This window comes from Electrophorus electricus, chromosome 4, assembly GCF_041902795.1.
Source record: "Electrophorus electricus isolate QZ-2024a chromosome 4, ASM4190279v1, whole genome shotgun sequence".
Lineage (NCBI taxonomy): Eukaryota > Metazoa > Chordata > Actinopteri > Gymnotiformes > Gymnotidae > Electrophorus > Electrophorus electricus.
Window position 1 is genome coordinate 39,880,248 of NC_137500.1, and position 19,900 is coordinate 39,900,147.

The 19,900-nt window shown below is 41.8% G+C and overlaps 2 protein-coding genes and 1 long non-coding RNA gene across 12 annotated transcripts in view; 1 reads left to right on the plus strand and 2 right to left on the minus strand.

Moving 5' to 3' along the window:
- Positions 1-7,460, minus strand: part of tsc22d1 (TSC22 domain family, member 1) — a 34,739-nt gene extending 27,279 nt beyond the window's left edge. The window contains exon 1 of the mRNA XM_027009568.3: positions 4,240-7,460. Within this exon, the coding sequence (XP_026865369.2) occupies positions 4,240-6,902 (2,663 nt within the window). The 5' untranslated portion in view covers positions 6,903-7,460. The remainder of the gene's footprint in view (positions 1-4,239) is intronic.
- A 7,239-nt stretch (positions 7,461-14,699) lies between these two features.
- The window catches only part of gtf2f2b (general transcription factor IIF, polypeptide 2b), a 32,090-nt gene continuing 26,889 nt past the window's right edge, over positions 14,700-19,900 (plus strand). For 4 of the 10 annotated variants that reach the window (XM_081713780.1, XM_081713779.1, XM_081713763.1 and 1 more), the window contains exons 1-4: positions 14,700-14,778; positions 14,951-15,021; positions 15,115-15,133; positions 15,744-15,888. In XM_081713780.1, the coding sequence (XP_081569906.1) occupies positions 14,710-14,778; positions 14,951-15,021; positions 15,115-15,133; positions 15,744-15,888 (304 nt within the window). In that variant the 5' untranslated portion in view covers positions 14,700-14,709. Of the gene's footprint in view, positions 15,134-15,743; positions 15,889-16,674; positions 16,882-17,341; positions 17,979-18,018; positions 19,087-19,900 lie in introns of those variants that run through there. The other 6 variants (XM_081713766.1, XM_081713777.1, XM_081713769.1 and 3 more) reach the window with 6 other exon arrangements.
- Positions 15,051-16,146, minus strand: LOC145657593 (uncharacterized). Its single transcript, XR_014123479.1, has 3 exons — positions 15,981-16,146; positions 15,773-15,908; positions 15,051-15,181 (listed from the first exon to the last, which is right to left on the minus strand). It is a non-coding gene; the product is annotated as an uncharacterized LOC145657593 (long non-coding RNA).

The window sequence follows — 19,900 nt, forward strand, 5'->3', positions numbered from 1 at the left end:
AAACGGTAAGACTGGCGACAAGTTCTGATTAAAAACCTCCTTCCACAAGAAATCTAGTACAGTCAACTGATGCACCTGAAACTTCTCCAAACATCTCACACTACTCCCTTGACACTGTGCAGTAACGGCACAGCTGGTACAACTCAAACCCCGTGGAAGTCCCACTCATCAATAACCTGTGGTCAGAAGTGAGTGAGACGGCAGATGCAATTCCTCACGTCTGGCTCACCAGCTCAATGAATCGTCAGTTTGAAAGATGATTCTCCACTGTGGCTTTCTCACACTAAAGCAACAAAGAAAACCATAGAAGCTTTGTATACTCCTGATTTAATCAAAACCATCAGGGCATGAACTAATCCTCAATGTTGAGGTCTCGTATAACAGCCACTGTGAAAGAGCTGATGACTAAAGCAAAGGAGAAGCTATTTGAGATTTACAACAGAGCAAGAGGAAATCATATTTGCCTGGGGACTCGTTGTTGAGACCCAATTTTAAAATGGAAAGATCTCATGAATAGGATGTTTGATACTAATTAAGTAAAAGCAATTTTGTCCTAGCTGTAAAAGTAGAGGTCTATTAGGCTATTGCTTTTATAGAACTCCATAAAGTCCACAATGGTCGTTTCACAGCAGCTTCCTACCCATGATCCCAGCAGCTTCCTACCCATGATCCCAACACACTACCCACTCCCTCCCACTGCCAGACAAACACTAGATGAGCTTAGACGAGATTAGATCTACTTAATATACATGGTGTATAGCAAAAATGTAATTGACAATTAAGACATGAGTGACTGAATTAACCTCCAGTAGCAATTCAATAGCCTCAAAGAGCACGAGCAAGCAAAGCCTGTTCTATTTACTATCAATTCTGTTGCTCAAAATGGGGCATACAATATCCACAGGAGCATCAGAGTTCATGGGTAATAAAATCCGCTGCGGTTTTCTGTCGCTCACCTGCCTGCCGCGCGTGCAAACAAGGCTTCACAATGAAATGCTCTTTACATATGAATGTGGTACACAGCAGCCCTCCAATTACACAAATAAAGCACCAACATGTGAGCTGCACTAAAGATGTCCTTTGCTTTGAATCCTCAAAAGATATATAACATGGGGGACAACCAAATAAAAAATATATACAACTGTTGTCCAGTGTGGCAGACGAGCTTGAGGAGTGAACAGCAGACTCAAAGTCCAAATAATGGGGCTGCTCTCCACATAAAAGGAAAATGGTACACTTGGAGAATCTGGGTTTAGATTGACATGGTACACTGGAGGAAAATCAACGAGGAATGTCATCATTCCTGAGGATGCACGTCATAAAGGGTGTCATCACCCCAAAAAGATGAACACGAAAAACAAAAGCATTGAGAAACTGATACACAGCTCATGATTTCCCAGGGCTGCCGTTGCTAAAACATATTTGCTTAGGAATTGAACAATGAAGTAAATATTTGTTATGTAAGAAAATCTATCCAATGGTCAATAGTGTCAAAAGGCTTCAACTAAGGTTCTGAATCAACATCACACCATCCACTCAAAATGGCAAAGTTATGAATCATAGCCACAAGTTTAATTCTCTAAGGAACTAATAAATACTGAAAAGAGAACTGAAAGTGCCAACATAAACATCACTCTTAGCCTAAATACAGAAGTCAGACTTCAAGTGGTGAGCAGCATTTTTTAAAGTAATAAATAAAATAAATATCAAAAACACCAGCACAACTTTTTAATTCTGAAGTTTGAATGAACTGGACTGAATGAAAGCATTTTCATATTCCAAAAATTCCTATGCAGGAAGAAACATTCATTTCCTCCAAAATAAAACATTTTAGGTCCTAATTCTGATGGAGTCAACAGAGTGCAGGCAGATGCCGTGCAGGTCACTGTCCCTTTAAGAGCACAGCCTGCTGAAAGTGAGTTAGGCCATATATGAGCCCCAGCTACATCACACCCTCATCCACCCTTTATCTTTTCTGGCCTGGACAGACACAGTGAAAACATTTCCTCTCCTCTCCAAATCCACTCTATTCCACAGGGATTATTAATTGGAGATATTGGCTAATCTACTTGCTTTCCACACAGATAATGATTCACTGAGAGTCCCGTGAGCAGCTTCTAACACTGCCAAGAGCAGATTGCATTCAAAAAGAAAACGTGATAATCTCCCTAAACAGGGCCACCAGCCTGCACTGTAACCCTAGAACATTACAAAGGCACTTTAATATAATTTGTGCTGAGTTAGATCAAGTGGTGTTTTGGAGGATTTGAGCAAAATGAGAAATAAATACAAAGCAAAGCAACTGATGAAAAACTCAATAAACAACAACTCAGCTAGCCAGATTCAGATTTCAAATTACATCATACTGTGACATCAGGGCACACAGCTGACCTTGTAAGATCGAAAACTGTTCAAGTACAAATACATTTTAAAAAGTAACCAAAAAGCTATAAGCAAGGAAGTACAAATTTAAGACTAGTAAACATTTATGTGAATATACAATTTATCTCATGAAAAAGACAGCAAATTTTGACAAGCTTTGACGTGCATTCCTAGAGCACAATTTGTGGTCACAAGACAAACAGTTATAAAGTCTGCGTGACCTTTATCCGACTTCTTGCGGTTGTGTCAACCTTATGTCACCTGGATCCTTACTAAGCCTTACAGGCTGTTTCACTGAGGCAGTTATTCATTTCCTCGATATCCACATAATCACACCCAAAATATGATTCATACATTGTCACAGGTGTCCCTCCCATACTGAGCCCTACACAAAACATAAGAATGAACCCTACCCTAAAGAATCAGTAAATTACTATTTCAAAATAATGATTTATAAGGCTAAAACGACACAGGAATACAACAGCAAAATGCCTACCATCTGTGCTCCAATTAGCACTGTCATTTTGGAAAAAGTCATTTAGGCAGTGTAATACTAGTATAGCCTATTAAGAGTAAACAAATCATTAACATTTACCAAATAACCCTTAAGGTCAATTTTCTCATATTCCTGCCTCATCATGAGCATCTTTGCTTAATGTTTTAACTAGGGAACATGATTTCACAGACGATGGTAGGGTTGAGTGGTATCTCCAAAAATAATCATACATCAATAAAACAATATACCTATTGTGCATGATAACAGTTATCAAATAGTAGTAAATATTTATGATTTTTTTTATTCTATCAGCACAAGTGCATCATAGAACACTTTTCCTAAGCTTCATTGGCACAACCAAAGCACTCAAACATTCTCATGACTTGCTGCAGCTCTCATGTTAAGAACTTCGATGAAATGCTTGACTGTGACACACCAGGTAAATTAAAGGCTCAGTGTAATGCATTACATTACAGTGACCGTTGTTCCCCCCTGCCCCGTTTGAGTCTTGGTTCCTCTCAAGGTTTCTTCCTCATGCTCTTGGGAGTTTTTCTTTGCCAATGTCACCCTTGGCTTGCTCACTGGGGGCTTGGACTCAGACATGTGTAAAGCTGTTTGTGACAACAGCTGTTGTAAAAAGTGCTATAACTAAACTTGTCTTTGATTATTATTGTGGACTTTCGAAATGAAGAAAGCCAAAATAACTGCATTAATTACAGTCTTGGATAAGGCCACTACACCTGAGTGTCTTTGATGCTGACTCACACTCACATGTATGCTCTGGGACTGAACTGACAGGTCCATTAGAGTGTCAAATGAAGTTCTCATTATTCCAGAAGGGTCTATTAGCAAGCGCCATCAAGCACACAGCAGTCGCAGCTATACCACGGTCTGCAAAAACACTGACGGTCACACTAATGGCCACTCACCTGATAATTGGAATGCTTATAATAAATTTAGTATTTAGTATATTTCATACATGTTTATACTCTCTTTAGAATTAAAGGCTAACAAGACTAAAACATAACTTCAGGGATAAACCCCAATACCTAGAGCTCAGATTAGGCACAATACACATTTTAAATGGAAGGTGACCAGGAGAATGGCACAAGCACAATTACTGTCAGTCACCCTGATTTATGCTAAACCACGCAGTGCTGATAGATATCACTTGAAACAAGCACATTTCAAATGAGAAAAGCAAATAAAAGACAACTCACTATTGCAGCTGTACAAAATAAAGAACATTCAGCCTTTTATATTAAGAAGTGGGCTCTGCCAGAAGAAATAAAATTATCAACACGTTCAAACTAGAATAATAAACCCAGCATCTTTCCACTAAGGCTCATTCTGACACTCACCTATCTTCCTCTCCATCGACAGGCAGGTTCTTCAGCAGACTGGCCGAGGCCGTTAAGGCACTGACTCCACCACTCTCCTCAGGACCTGAGGAGGTGCCAGCTTGGGAGGCACATTCACCAGCCGCTAGCTTCGGAAACGCCAGCAGAGACTGATGCTGAAAGAGAAGGCGCTGGGCATCCTCTAGCTGCGTGGCCATCAGCGAGGGCAGAGTAGCATACAGGGCACTGACAGGAGGATGGGACCCAGCATCCTTACCACCATCATGAACCAAGCTGGACTGAGGATCACTCTGGTGACTGGGAGGCACATTTGATGTGGTCAGGCTCGTTGTAACTGCAGGGACAAACTGGGTTGTTAGGCCCTGACTGTTAAGTGGCGCCTGCTGTTCAATAGAGAGCTGAGAAGAGAGCGGTTGGCCTTGGGGCTTCTTGATAACCCCAGACCCTGCAGACTGTACCAACTGTGGCATCACCCCACTAGCAGGGGCCTGGACCATCTGGGGCGAGGGTGTCTGCTGTGGTTGAAGAAGACTGTGTGGAAGTGAATGAGCTACAGCAGGTGGCTGGGGAGCCTGCATCATCTGAGTGTTTCCTGCTACAGCCACAGGGGGTACAGAACATGGCAGTGTTTGTGCTGATCCAGGAGGTGTAGCCTGGATGATCTGCTGAGATTGGGTAAATTCAGGTGGCAGACTGCCACCTTGGCTTAATGGATTGACATGCACTGATGCTACCTGGGCTGCTGCAGCTGGTTGCTGTGCATGCGGGTAAGCCATCTGCTGCTGGGAGACTCCTGGCAGACCCTGAGCTGAAGTCAGCTGTGCTGCCTGGGCATATGTGAGCTGCTGTGGGGGTGATGGATGCCCGGTGGTTGTCTGCAGTCCTACCATGCTGACTGGCACCTGCTGCTGAGTGCTGGCTGGCAGTGGGGTGGCACTGGCCTTCAGGTGTTGGTGTACAATGTCCTGGCGTTGCATATGAGGCTTAGCAATGCTAGCAGGAGTGGAGTAGTCTGCCATCTGAGTGGGTGGCTGTGGAAAGATCTGCTGCACAGCTGTAGAGCCTCCAATATCCAAACTGCCCACACTCTCAGAGTAGTGGCTCAGAGTGCTGACCGAGCCCCCACTAGCACTCTCTGAACATGAAATGGTGTCAGGTACAAACTGGCGAATGCTTTCCACTGATCGGGTGCTTGGCACATTCTCAGGCACTCCAGGACCTGGAGCCTCCTTGTCATAATACTCCGTGCATGTCCATCTGCCTTTCCTAAAGGGCTCTGAACTAGAGTCCAACTTAACCACTCTAAAGCGCGAGCCGGTGGTAGGAGGGGGCACTTGGGCCTGCTGAGGCTGTGCACTGGAGACAGAGGCAACACTTGTAGGCTGTGCCATGTCCACCAACCCTACATGACTGCCACTTGTTGAGCCAATAACAGCAGATGTTGTGGTGCTAGTCGTCATGCTCACGACACTACTTACTACACCACTTTGTTGCTGTATTAGGTTTATATTTTGGTTATGAGTATTATTCAAGCCAGAGGAAAAGACTACACTGCTACCATTTGCACTTATGCCACCTAAACCAGGCACATTGGAGTTTAATATATTAACATTACTAACATTGCTAGTTAAAGGCTTAATAACACTAACTGCAGCACCTGGCGCTGCCGAGACCATTCCCGCAGACGTTCCCAGGGCAACAGTAACTGAAGTCTGACCAATGACATTGGGAGTGCCAACAGAGACATTTTCCAGAATCCCTCCAACATTTAAAGACATTTTCTGGCCTTTGGCTGGTAAAGTCCCAGTGCTCGGTGTTGTGGTGGATGTCACCACACTGCCCAGCAGAATCCCAGCTTGCGTCCCAGTTGAGCCCGAGGAAGCGGCATGAGTATTTCCAGAGGGGGTGGCGTGAAACTGATGGTGATGAAGGGTGTGGTGGGTCCGGTGCTGATGCTGAACAGCACCGTTGACCATAGTCCCGTGAGGTTGAGGGAGGACATGCGGCTGATTCGGGGACACGGCGCCGGGGGTTTCTGCCTCGTGGAAGTTGCTCAAGGTTTCCTCAGATGAGCTTCTCTCAGCAGCCCCTGTGTCATTTGCCCGTGACAAGGAAACATCCAGGATCTCAGAAGAGCTCAAATCCTCTGTGTGGGATTCATCCAAGTCATCACAGCTCTCAGTGTCCTCTGTAATGCTGTTGTTGGTGCTGACAGAGATTTGTGCTGGAGTAACGCTGGTGATCTGAAAGCCACTTTTCTTTTTTATCTGTGCCCCTGCTGGAGTCAGAATGGGAGCCAACAGTGTTGACTGGGAATGGATGCTCAGGCTTTGGGGTGGGTGTTGACTTCCCAGTGACGACGCGGCAGGGGCCGGCGGCAGAATTAATGTCGAAGGCTTGTAATCATCTGCTGGCATCAGACTGCTGCTAAGGCTAGTACTTCCCTGTGATGCCAATGAGGAGGGAGCCCCACCAGCAGCGTTACTGGCCCCACGCCTCTGAACACTGACCGGCGGCGCCATTCTCCGAGCGCTCGCCGAGTCTCCTGTGGAGTCGGGCTGCTGCATCTCCAGGGGCGGCTTGGAAATACAGGCTACAAGAACTGCCGTGTTGACAAAGTTTTTTTCAAAAGGAATTTTACCTTGCCCGAGTAGTTTCCACATAAAACTAATGTCCACTTTCCAGCACCAGTCAGGCGCCGATAGTTCAACTTTTGTAACCTATTAGCTAACGTAGGTATGTAATCCACACACCCGCCCCGCCGCGGCTAACACGCTAGCTAGCGGAGCTAAGTTATACAGTCTCGGTGAGTAATGCTAGTATTGCTAGCCCACAACCCAGCCAGCGCCGGCTTGTTCAGCTGTTTATCTGACCCGTTGCCAAGAATGTTGAAGCTACTATTAATTTAACATAATATAAGTGTTATTGAATCCAGTCAATCCAGATAATAGCTAATTACTCAAACGCAGCAACGCTGGCTACAAGTGCATCGACACGGTATTCCCATCAGTTACAGCCAGACTGTAGCTAAGTGTTTAGAATATAACGTTATATCAACCAAACAATTATACTATCCTTCGACGTTGTCAGGCTGGCAGACTGTATTCAAACAGCGTAACGTTATTAGAGTTCTTGTTTACTCCATTTCTTCGTCTCTTTGTTGTAATCCAGTGCTAGCTATCTCCCTCAGCAGCCTGTGCTAATGCTGGATAGCTGTGACGGACCAGGGGGAGGAGACCGTGAGAACATGGCGACCGCGCATGTCCGTTTACAGCCAGACATAAAGCAGTCTGAGGAGAGGGGCTGGAGAGGAGAGGAGAAATAAGGCACGACTTGGAGAGGAGCTTAGCAAGGTGGGCGTAAGTTGTTAAAAAACAAACAAACAAAAAACTGGAGGGCAAAGTGTCAGTGTAAATAAGACAAGCGTTTGTAAATATTCGCACAACGCGCACTCATGACTTCAGATATAGACAAGCCCGGCCCCTGCGTAACCGGGTGAATGGGAGACTTATTTCGCTTGGACCTCAGAGGCTGTCACGGTGATGAGGGAGCATGGGCGTTGTCCTCATGTCCTAGTCCAAGTGATGCCAGACTTCATTTTCAAAGTAAAAACAAAAGAATAGCCAGAGATATAATTATAGATTAAGAAGTAGATAATTGTTCTAACTAGTATATTTTACCTCATTTGGATGATAAATATTAAATAAGTTAATTTGGGTCAGAAGCTTAACAACCCAAATAGATGCAGCCTATTGAAAAAAACAAACAGATATATTCATTAATACAGACAGAACAAACATCCACTTTACACACATAGTTGTCTTTTTGAAGTCAAACTAAAGGAAATAAATACCTAATGTTCTAGGCACAATACTATCAATGACTGTCATGTTAGGTAAGGGGCATTTTAAACACCTTAGTCTGGAGTAAGGTATAAAAAAGTTTTATAGCACAATGCAACACTATATAGGAGTGATGTTCCTCAAACATTTACATCGAAGCTATTGCAATCGAATATACTGTTTTGGATATGTCTGGATTTGCCACTTGTGTTTCCAGAAGTCTCTAGTTACAGAGGTTGGTTATTCACTGCATAATATACATGTATGTTTGTGCTCAAAAGTAACAAAGGTTAATTTGACAGATTCAGTGTGATTATATGAAGCAATGGTAATGATATTAATAATAGTAGACACTATTTTGTTGTTTGGGGAGTGTCAAATGACGGTCATGTTTTGATGCAAGATGAAATAAAAATGACTGGTGATAATATTGAGTAATTATTGGTTTTATATATGTTCATGAATACATTTTAGTGGTTAAATTGATACTCTTGATATATTTCCTGTCAAATACAATTGATATGTACCTGATTGACACTGGTGCTTTCTCTTTAGGGGTTCTTAGAGGGAGGCCTTCTTCACTGAGGGCTGATAATGAAAAGATCTTGCACCTCTGTAGGGCAGAAATCACCACCACTCTTCACTAGTGGCTTATTTTGGTCAAAAATAATTGTAACTATTAGTTGTAAGACAACAAATACATATCTCCTCTCTCATTTGTTATCTAACATGAGCCAGAATAAATTTCATGAGGGTAAACTGGAACAAAAAACTGAAAAAGATGTATGAAAAGAAGCCCACCCAAACAAGTATGTGGTTTTTGTGACTGGCAGGCAGTTGTAAGGGCCAGCAGTCAGGCTGTACATATCTATACACAAGCCAGATGGAGAAAGCCAGTGAGAACTGATTGCAGTGTAAGCGTCTGGTGCTGTCAGCAGATTTAAGTCACACCAGCTCTGAAAAAAAAAAAAAAATGCACTGAGCTATTCTCCTCTGGAACAATTATGGCTACTAGTTTGCTTTTAGTGTGTAAAAATGTATTAAAATGATATCTTTAAAACAATAGACTTCATTCTTATACCACTGCTTTACGGGAGCTGAGTCTGGATTTGCTGCACTGCTGTGAGTTCACTGTAGTTGTCTCTCACAGATGCAATAGTATTTTAACATCGTCAAAGATGTTAATGGGTATTAAAATGTGTGAGGACAGACATCGTAGCTTTGACTCTGTAGCTGAGGTGAAAGTCTTGAAATAACACAGAAATTAGGAGGAGCAGCACTGTGCAGCTCAATGGACTGAAGTGTTGGCTGTTGTGTTCACTTTGCACCTTTGACATTGTTGACAGCCAGAGCTCAATGTCCACGTAGAACAGTAACAATTAATGCCAAACAAATCTGTGCAGACTTTAGGATATAGAGTAATTCTGCTGATCTGTTTGGAATGAGTGTGATATATTCGTTCATCTAGACATCCACAAACATGTTTCAATAAGATCTTAAAAGATGATGCATGTCTCCCCTTAGGCACTTTTGAAAATTCTCTGGCTTGTTAAGGAGCTTTCATCTGTAATGTCTGTGGTCTACAATGTAACATGAGGAAACAAATTGTACAGTGCAGCTAAAAGGACTGAATACTGAATTATATTTACCAAACAGTAGAATATGCAAACACAAAGAAAAAGTATAACATGGAATATGCAGAGCATGGTGGAATAACCTTGCATTCAAGTGAAGGAATCAATTTACACACACACACCACCAGAGCCATTGAGGAAAACACCTACTTTCAACAAGTAAAGACTTAAAGAATACAAGAAAAGCAGCCTAGATCCAAATAGAAGGCCAAAGTATCACACACAATAACACGTGACTTGCTGCCACCTTTATTTCTCATACATAGAGGACTATTTGTTGTTTTGTTTACTGCATTTCTCTGTTGTCCCACTTATTTTCCTCTTTCTCAGGAAGAGCTCAGTTATTAAAAAATGCTAAGCATCGTCAAGGTTGTTCTTTTTCTATGATCATTCACTCCAATGGGTGAGACCTGTTGTTGGATTCAGATGAAGACTTGAGAGTCTAGAACTATTTTTCATAGAAAATACTTTCAAGCAAAGCAAACTGTCAAAATGTTCACTTGTAAATGTAAATCCATTTCTGATTATTTCCTTGCACTTCATCTCAGACAGATCATTTCTTCTATTTGTCCTTGGCAACACCAACAAGGACAGTGCTCACAATATTGAGTACAATCTTCATTAAGGTACATATTTCCTTTGAACGAGATGATAGGTGGGTTCTGAATCTTAACGCTTCCTGTATACCCTATCTCGTAGCAGACCTTTCATTGCGATACATTCCTTTTTAAACCCAACTATTGGAACTTTGTTAAGACTTTCTATCTCTCCCAGTCCTATTTTTATTTAAGCGCCCCATAAACGATTAAATGTCCAACACTACCACCTAGTGGCTCCTTGATCCAGAATTCACATAAACCCGGTCGAAGCATAGTATTGAAACCTATAGCATTGCATGAATATATAACTGGCAGTAATCAGTTTAAAACTAATCCAGAGCCGAGTAGGCTGAAATGTCTATAAAGTATTTATAAGGCACCATCTCGGCAAAAGACCTATATATGTGATTATCTTGTTAGGCTGCGCAGACAAAGTGCCCCCTATGAACTTCGCCCCTTTATCAACTGTTCAGGCGGACAGACGTTCACATGGTGCGGTCGATAAACGGAACTTTGCACAGGTCTCTGTTTTAAAGTGGGTTTACATCCACCTTTTCTGGGAATGTTGAAAATAGGCATTAAAAGTCTGAATGGAAAAGGCTGTGGGGACACGGTCACCCTTTGTGTTGGAGATGGAAGGCGGGCGCGTGAACCAACAAAATCAATTGATCTTGGCTTTTCAGCTGCGTATTTCCTTTAACAAAAGATTTCTTTTTTGCAAAGGAACTTCTGTCTTGATCTTGGATAAACTCTGCACGTCAACGAGGAAAAGAAAAACTCTAGCAGACTCCAACGCCAAACGCAAACGTCCGGAGCGCGATCTCGTGAACTCAAGGGCTTTGAACTTACGTCCTGTGACGTGTCCTGAAGTGGCCAACGTCATCACGTAAAATCTGCGAGGCCGAGCAACTTTAAGCGTAGAAAAGTGCAAGGTGGAGTTCGGGTTCGGCTCGTTTCCGTGGTTAATGTCGACGCAAATTGGGTTTACCTGAGCCACGGTGTAACTAGCTAGCACCATTGCTTTTCTTTACGTTCTCGTGCACGTGATATCCGTCGCTGGCACGTGGAGGCAGAGGGTTTCATTACCTCATCCAGGACCGGTGGGAGGTTTTCAAGATACCCTAATAACCTTAATAAATTCGTGTAATAGCCAGTGGAACAGGTGTTAACGAAGATCAGAATTTATAATACAATTTAAAACAATTGCAGTTCAGCACACCCATCATCCTTTATGTAAAATATGCTGGTTTAAATCACAATCAATTCTCTTTAATTTGGTAATTCCACAAGCAAAGTCGGCTGAGTTCTGCAAACACAGACGTTCGTAAGTGTGTATTAACATTACGGCCAGGGTGAACGGCAGAGTTAGATGTCCCTGTGGCCCTGTTGATTTTCTCGGGTTGTCTAAAAGTATGCCAGAGAGGAGATGGGTAGACCCAGATCGTAGTCCTGCAGTCCACAAACGTGCATGCAGACGAAGTGTACGAGCCTGTATGTCAAATAAATCATTACAATGTTTTGTACGACACGTATTGTCACAAAGCTGCTTTACAAATATTTGGGTTCAGAGCTCTAATGTAATGAGCAAGCCAGTGGCGACAGTGGCAAGAACAAACGCCTTCATCGGAATGAGATCTTGGGGTGTCACGTTTTTTAATTTTGGCGTTGAAAGGTGTGCTCCCTATGCGCCCTGACTCCGCCCTTTCAGCGAGGACCGCAGTGACGTGGCCTCAGAAGATGTCTATTACCCAAACCTCTGTGAGGATTTATGTCAAGCGGCCTCATTGCAAAGAAACACATATTCAAATATAAGTTAAAGGAATTTTTCTAGTGATTTATTATATGTTGTTAATGATTATTAGATACTCATTTTAAAATGTACTATTTTGATTATTAGTAATTCAATATAGTACATTTTATAATCATTTTAGGTTTTTGTCAGGTGCAATATAGATGCATGTTATTGTTATTAATAATAGTTGTTACTAATCGTTTTATTATTGTTGCCTGACAGGATGACCAACAGTATTAGATGAGGCTCTTATTGACCTTAACGTGAAGGACACACAAACCTCTCTGTTGTGAAGGATGAATGTTTCGGACCAGTTACTTCAGAAGTGTAGACAGAAGTAAACATGGATGCCTACATAGTGGTGACATGCATCACTCTGCTAGGGGTCTCTAGAGTCCCATAGACTGATACAGTTGAGCATATAAGACAGGCCACAGTGTTCTTCTACACATGATGATAAAGCAGAAGATCAAATCTTGTTACTGACACCGCACCCAACATGACCGTCTGTGCACAACATTTACAAGTATTGCATGTCCTTTGTTTAATTAACATTCCGAGTCTGTTTGTGAAAAGGCCGTAGAACAAACCACTAATTTGCATGCGGTGTGTCTATAGTCAAGTCCAGTACCAGTGCCAAACAGAAGCTCTTAAACATCCAGTATTGGATGGGGAGACCTGCAATGAAGCTCCTCCAAGAGGTTGAGGCCAGAGGGAGCAGCACATTTCAAAGGTTTCAGCATCTGTTTGCAACTTAACGCCCTTAAACAGTGTAAAGAGTGGCGATCAAGGAACCGTGAGTGAATGCCGTCAGGTTCTTGCTGTGTTCAATTGAGCCACTGTAGACTGTCATCAGAAAAGAGGTGATTCTTCAAAAAGATTTTTAAAAAGATTGCAGCATGACAAAGTTCAAAAAAATAATGTGAAAGGCAAATGAGCCCAGTTGCATTACAGATATGCAATAATCTCCAGAGGAACTTGAGGGAAGGATGTGGGGTGGAGTCTGCCAGCACCCACGCAGTGGCAGATCTGTTAGATCCCAGATTCAGTTCAATCCTGTTTCGGGCTTTTGTATGTCCTGATAATGCAGCCAAAGTTGTGAAGTGTCTGACATCTGACTGCTGCACTGTTATTTGTGCAACTTCCAAAACACAAGTAAGTTCTGGTGCTCCATCATTGTCAGTAGCTGCACCACAGTCCAGTGAAAATAATGATGACAGTCTCTGGGACTTCTTTGACAGCAGAGTGGGCGAAGCAAGTCGGGGACAGAGTGTCTCTGCTGATGCCATTTTTGAGGTTCACTGATATATCTCCGCCCTGTATCTGCCCGGAGGACATGACGCCCCAGAATACTGGGCCAGACACTCTGCCATATTCCCTCAGTTGTTCCAGCTGACAAAGACATATCTCTCTATTCCGGCAACATCTGTGCTTTGTGAGAGAATTTCCCCAAAGCAGGAGATTTTGAGTAAAAGGAGGAACCATCTTAGTCCTAGCAGTCAAACAGATCCTCTTTCTTAATAAAAATAATTACCACAAATGATTTCTCAGCATGTACCCACTTCCTTCAAATACTGATATATAATTAATAAATATCCCATAATACAAATCATAATGTACATTAAGATTTAAAACATATGGCAGCATGCATTGACATATAGAGGTAATATTGAATAATTAGATAACAGGTCCAAGTTAATGTTTTCAGTGCACTTCACTATTTATTGAATTTGTTCCTATACAATGACAGGGGTATTTCGTCACTAGATGTCACTGTGGAATGACGTTTCGAAAGTTCCGAACGATCAAATAATTATAAATCAATCAGTTCGTTCTGTCGATCGTTCCATTTCTGTCATTTCACTAGTGTAAAAATATATATCTTGCAACTAGTCTTAGCGTATAGTGCACAACTGAGACGAACCCTTAGATCGGACTTTTCTTGGTCACTGAAGCGCAGTGGAAAAACACAAGACACATGAACACCCGTAACACGCGCGCTCGCGTGAAATCCTTCATTAGCCACGACTCGTGCTTCTGCTCGCGGGTGACGCTCGAGCAACCCCCGCTGCCACACACAGGAAACTCACAAAAAGCTTGGAAGAGGTGGAGGAGAGAGATTTGGCATGACGAATGCGAAGAAGTGTGTGGAATGTTAAGAAATGATGACATATGATTTCGCACCTGACGATATAACTATAAACAGTGTTCAAAGCAAATTCAAAATTACATTTATCTGTGTTTGTCTTTCATTGCTGTACAAGCACAAGGGAACGACTGACAGTTTGTGTATTTGTGTTTCACCCTTAATTATGTAAGTTTTATTGAATAAAAGTTATGAAAACACGACTCAGTTCGTATTTTTGTTTTCGGAAATGCTCATAACATTTGCGAAACATTTAAATGGAATCCCAGTGTTTTTAAATAGGAGAACGAAGAGAAAAAAGCAGGACTACAGTACTGCCTTTGTTTCCAAGGTGTAATTTGCTGCACGTTGCACCTGTGAACGCCAGGCTGCTGAGCCACCAGGTGGCAGTATAGGCTGGCCTCTGTCTGCAATCATAGGTTCGTATGGAGAGGAGCTGAGCGGCGCAGCTGTTGCTATGTGTGAGGGAAACTCAGACGTCGACTTAACCAGAGCCAAACAGAATACTGGAGTCTGGCTGGTGAAGGTTCGTCCCGCTCTTAGTGAACAGACTTTAATTTGTTAGATCATTTTATTTATTTAAGTTTTTATTTGTTTGGGACTTTTAGAAAGTGGAACACGGATAATAATAATAATAATAGGCTACATGATATGGTTTTTCTGTATAAAAATATTTTACGTCAACAACCCCCTAATAGGTTCCCAAGTATCTTTCACAGCAATGGGGGAAAGCATCTGGACGAGAAGTTGGCAAGCTTAAAATAACTAAGTAAGCGTTAAATCCCACCTGATTAGCGCGATCAATCTTCTTGTCAAAAATGTTTTTGAAAATCTTTACAACCTCTTCCTTCATCTCTTCAAGAAATCAAGGAAAAACAATGGTACGTATTTGTGTTAATGGTGACACTGCCATCCGTTTTCCTATAAGCCTACAAGGAAGGGGTAGCAAAAGGAAGGACTGTTACTGCCCCTCAGATTTATACATAGAGCTGTAAATAAAAGCAGTTTAGGAGCCATTGTTTATGAACCCTAACATGTGACATACAGGTTATATAATTTGCCACCCCCACACACACTTTTGTTGGTTCTATTTGTGTTTGTTTGCATACATATACTTTGAGTTTATTAAAGCATCCACTAGTTGCCAAGTCACTCCTACACCCGTGAATAGAAAAAAAAACAAAGTCCTTCCTGTATTGGCTTGAGATTGAATGTCGCTATGAACCCTTAAGGTATCTGTAAACAATCACCTTCATGAACAAGTGCATTACATAATAGATCTGAAGTAAACTAAAGTGGCTTTAGGGAGAAAAGGAGCATGGTGTTAAGGTCCTTCAGTGCGCCAAGTGATGTAATCACTGATTGGTAGTGTGGGAGTAACTTATTGAAATGATACGTTGACAATTAATGTTCTGTAAAGTGAACTTGTGTACAGAACTCCAGAACACATTCCAACCTAGTTAGAGTTTGAATGATTGGTTTGTTTCTAAGGTGTCATTCAGTCTGAGTGAGGAGCTGACCATGGTTGAAAGCAAAGGGGAGAAGGCATCATCCGTGCAAGTGCCTCGAGAGCACCCCTTCACCATGCAGAGTGTGGGAGGCCAGACCGTGGCTGTCTTCTCTGAGGGCTCCTCAGGTGAGCACTGAGATCATTCACTTCTGATGGAAAGGGAAAAGTCTTTTATCCCTTTCCAGATATTTCACATCTACCTTATGAGAATAACTTACACAGTAGGTGAAGAGGCCAACTACAGAATGTTGTGTTGAACAGCAGAGCAACCTTTAAGGCAAATATCCTACTCCCATGTCAGTCAGTTCGAGGTCAGGGTAGCAGACGAGTAATGCATTTGGAAGCCTTAGCAGTGCAGTGCAGTCTCCAACTAGAGTAACAAGGAGAAATTTTATGTGCAATGGTTAACAAATATAAGTTAAAGTTCTAAGTTATAAGTATATGTGCAATGGTTAACATGGCACCAAAACCACTTGTATTTTGGCAAAAATGTATACAAAAATTCTAATACACTGATGTGAGAACATGTGATTGAGAAGTGGGTGCATCACATTCTAAGCATTAATGTTAATTGGCCACATTATTGACTGAATTTCAGTGTAGAATTTCAATTGTATTTTTATTCTTTTGTTCCTGTGGCTTAAGATTTTTTTTCAGCCGTCTGCCTCGCTCCTGCGAGCTGCAGGTATTGATTAAGTGGTTGCTAAGCAACAGGTTAGCCACAGAACTTGGCAATGAATAGAGGCTCTACTGTGCGGTTAAAAGCTTTCTCTGGGTTATGGGGTGGATAAAGAGGGGGGGGGGGGGATCTTTCTAAGCAAGTTCTGAATCGAGAGAATTCAGAGTGAATCACCCTCCCATCAAATGCTAAAGACCATAAACGCTCAAAGCCACCAGTCACTCAACTATGTCCAGATCCTTCTCATGTGTAGCCTAATAAGACATAGCTAAGCTTTTTTTGAAAGAACATGCTAGACTTATTACAGTTGGCATTGCTACAGTTCACAGCACTTCTCTTTCTGCTATGCAACTGGATACACTTAGACTCACTTCTTGCTGCCTTATCTTGAGTCAGTTTATTAATATTTCCAAAACCTCATGAGATCTCGACATCTAAAAGTAGGTAAATTATGTTTGGGAATGTGATATATAATAGAGTGTGTATATATTCCTCTGCCTACAAATTCAGAAGCACTTTGCTTGCACAGCTGAAAATGTCCTGTTTCTCTGGAAACTGTGTACTATACTACAATTTTGAATCTATCTATCTATCTATCTATCTATCTATCTATCTATCTATCTATCTATCTATCTATCTATCTATCTATCTATCTATCTATCTATCTATCTATCTATCTAAAAATAATATAAAATTTAAAAAACGATCATGAAACAAAAATCATACTCTAGAAATTGTCACATATTGACTGAGTCTCTGACCCTCTATGATGGTTTGTCGTTGTGATACTTGTGGAACGTGTGTGTTGTAGCCTGGTTCTAAATATAACAGGGCAAACAACAGTGACCATGGCTACGGAAAGTCTCCTAGCGATGAGATTCTGAAAAACCGTACCGAGACACTAATTGGAGTTTAACGTTGTAAGCTCTGTGCGGAGTTCAGGTTTAGAAATTCGTAGGTGTGTTTTAATCGGCTATTGAAGACGGGACCGCGTGGTGTGCGCCGAGCCGATGCGGAGCTTGCGCCTTTCTCTGGTGTGTGCGGGCCGAGCGTGTGGACAGGTTCCGTAGAGACTTTTAATAGTGCGTCACGGTCAGAAGTGAGACGTCGCCCCTCGCACAATGAGGAGGGTTGGAGAGTCGCTTTACTTTGACGGACACGGGCGCATATAGCTTGTTGCCAGGTCAGGCAAAGGCACAACGCGTGACGGAAAACATGCACACGCACATTCATACAGCCTCAGAATTACTGGGTTGAAACATGGAGCCTTCAAAGCAGTGGGGGAGCGTGAAGAAAGCTGTGCAAAGTAGCAAATATTCCCCTGGGCTTTGAGAGAATTTCACATTTCAGTTCCAAAAATGGCCAAGAAAAATCGAGGCTGAAGATTTGGTGCGTTTTTTCCCCCATAGTGATTTTCATAAGCGGAGAACAGCATGAACCTGAGGCATGTTTAGAGAGGTAAACATGAGTCATGGTATCTGATCAGAGACTCAGAAGCAGCATGCAGCCATCCACAGTGGCAGCTTGGGTCCCTCAGGTAGGGATTACATCTCCCCTTCTTCATCTTTGTGGCCCCCAGATAATTGAATGTCCTGTTAGGAATCTATTAGTAAGTCTCTACAAGCGCAATTATTAATTGTGATAACAATATAATTTACCATCATGTCATATAGTCAGTATCATCATCAAAATTTGTTAAGATTTGGTGAATCTCTAAAGGCAGGATTCTCACGTTTTATTTTGATCTCAGTGCTAGATTATCTCTGTGAAATCACTCTTGATTGTGCACTGAACTGAGTTATGGTTGAAACCAAGCAGAGCAATCTTAAAGACTACAAGGTTGGCATTTTTAGTACTTTTTTAGTAAATTTTAAGTGCCTGCCCTCAAAGATATAGGATTGACCACTTATGCAATGCAGAAATGTGATTGTGGTGTCGCTTGTAACCCTGCCGTTGTATTCCTGTATGTGACACTGTTTAGCATTCCAATACCTATGATATTAGTAATGTAATGCTTAAAATGATAATGCTTATAGATTAAAGAAGCAGATTATAAAAGCGGTTTTCATTATGACAATGCAAACTAATACAGAAACTCCTCTACTCGGCTTTAAACCAGACTGAGTGTATTTTGTCCTGAGTGTGTTTAATATTGAGGTAAAAATATAAATATTTTCTGCAGTAGAGATCAGCTGGAACTGGAACAGCTTGTTAAAGCTTTTGGCAGCCATGTGTTATGTTTTCAGTATACCTGCTCATTACAGAATTGCTCTTCAGTCACGCCTGATGCCTGGAAAATGGGATGTTCTTTGTTTTTAAAAAGGTGGTGACTAGTGATTGTAGTGGTTTTTTGAATTACCAGAATTTTTAATTCCTATTTGGTTACATTCATATGACTGACTGAGAATTACATAGTGTATTTTTGTCCTACTGATTTATTTACGTTCCTTCTGGAACCTGCACAGAGAGATTTTAGTGAGAAATCTTCACCAGACGTAAAGCCTAACAGCTGGATTTGCAGCTCATCATATCTCAGCAGTACACAGGCTACAGGCAAAACCATTTCCATGAATGTAGTTTGTCCAAATATGTATATCAAGGTATTTTTACAGAAATTGTTGGCAAGACTGGCTTGTGATGAGAAGGTATGTAGATTTAATGCACTACGTTTTAAAAACCAGTTTTGCAAATATCTTTTGAATTTTGTATATAGATGGTTCAGAGCCACTTTAAGTGCACAGCTTTCTAAAACCTGAGTGAATTTTGCTTGGTTGACTGATTTGGCTTTGTGTGTAATGGGCAGTTTATTAACTAGACTCTTCTGCCCTCGTGATGGAGGCTTGCTTTGATTTACAATATGTAAATGCCTGATTGTCTTCCTCTGCTTGGTGTACAGGCTAAAATGTGACTTCAGAATCGGTTTCTCAGGGGCATGCAACCTGAATTTCACATCCTCGCTTGACCAATTAATTGTTATATCAGAAAGGAGAGATATTAGTCATTCCACCCCTGAAACATTTGATGAGAATCAGCAGGCTTTTGTTGTAATGTAGGAGTCTGATTCATTTGGCAGCCAATGGATGTGAGAGAAATCCATGAATATTTGAGTAGGGTTCTTCCATTTGAAATAAATGTGCTTAATCCCCCTCTTGACAAGGTGTTAGCTGCACGCTGCATGTGGCTTCCAGATACATCAGCCAGGCAGAAAGGCCTAATAAGCCCACCGTCTCATCAAAAATGAATGACCCTTATCTGCAATTAAAAATGGAGCCCAGTTTGATGTTCTCACAACAAACCGTGGGGTTGGATATGACTCCCATTTTCTTGTGTCAAGTAGCTTGTTCATTATGACTCATTAGTGGGAGATGGTTGTAGGATAGACTCTATGGAAACAGATGAATTTTAATGCGTGGAGATCCAGTCCCCTTTGTTGTGGGCATATCCATATGTCCAGTATTA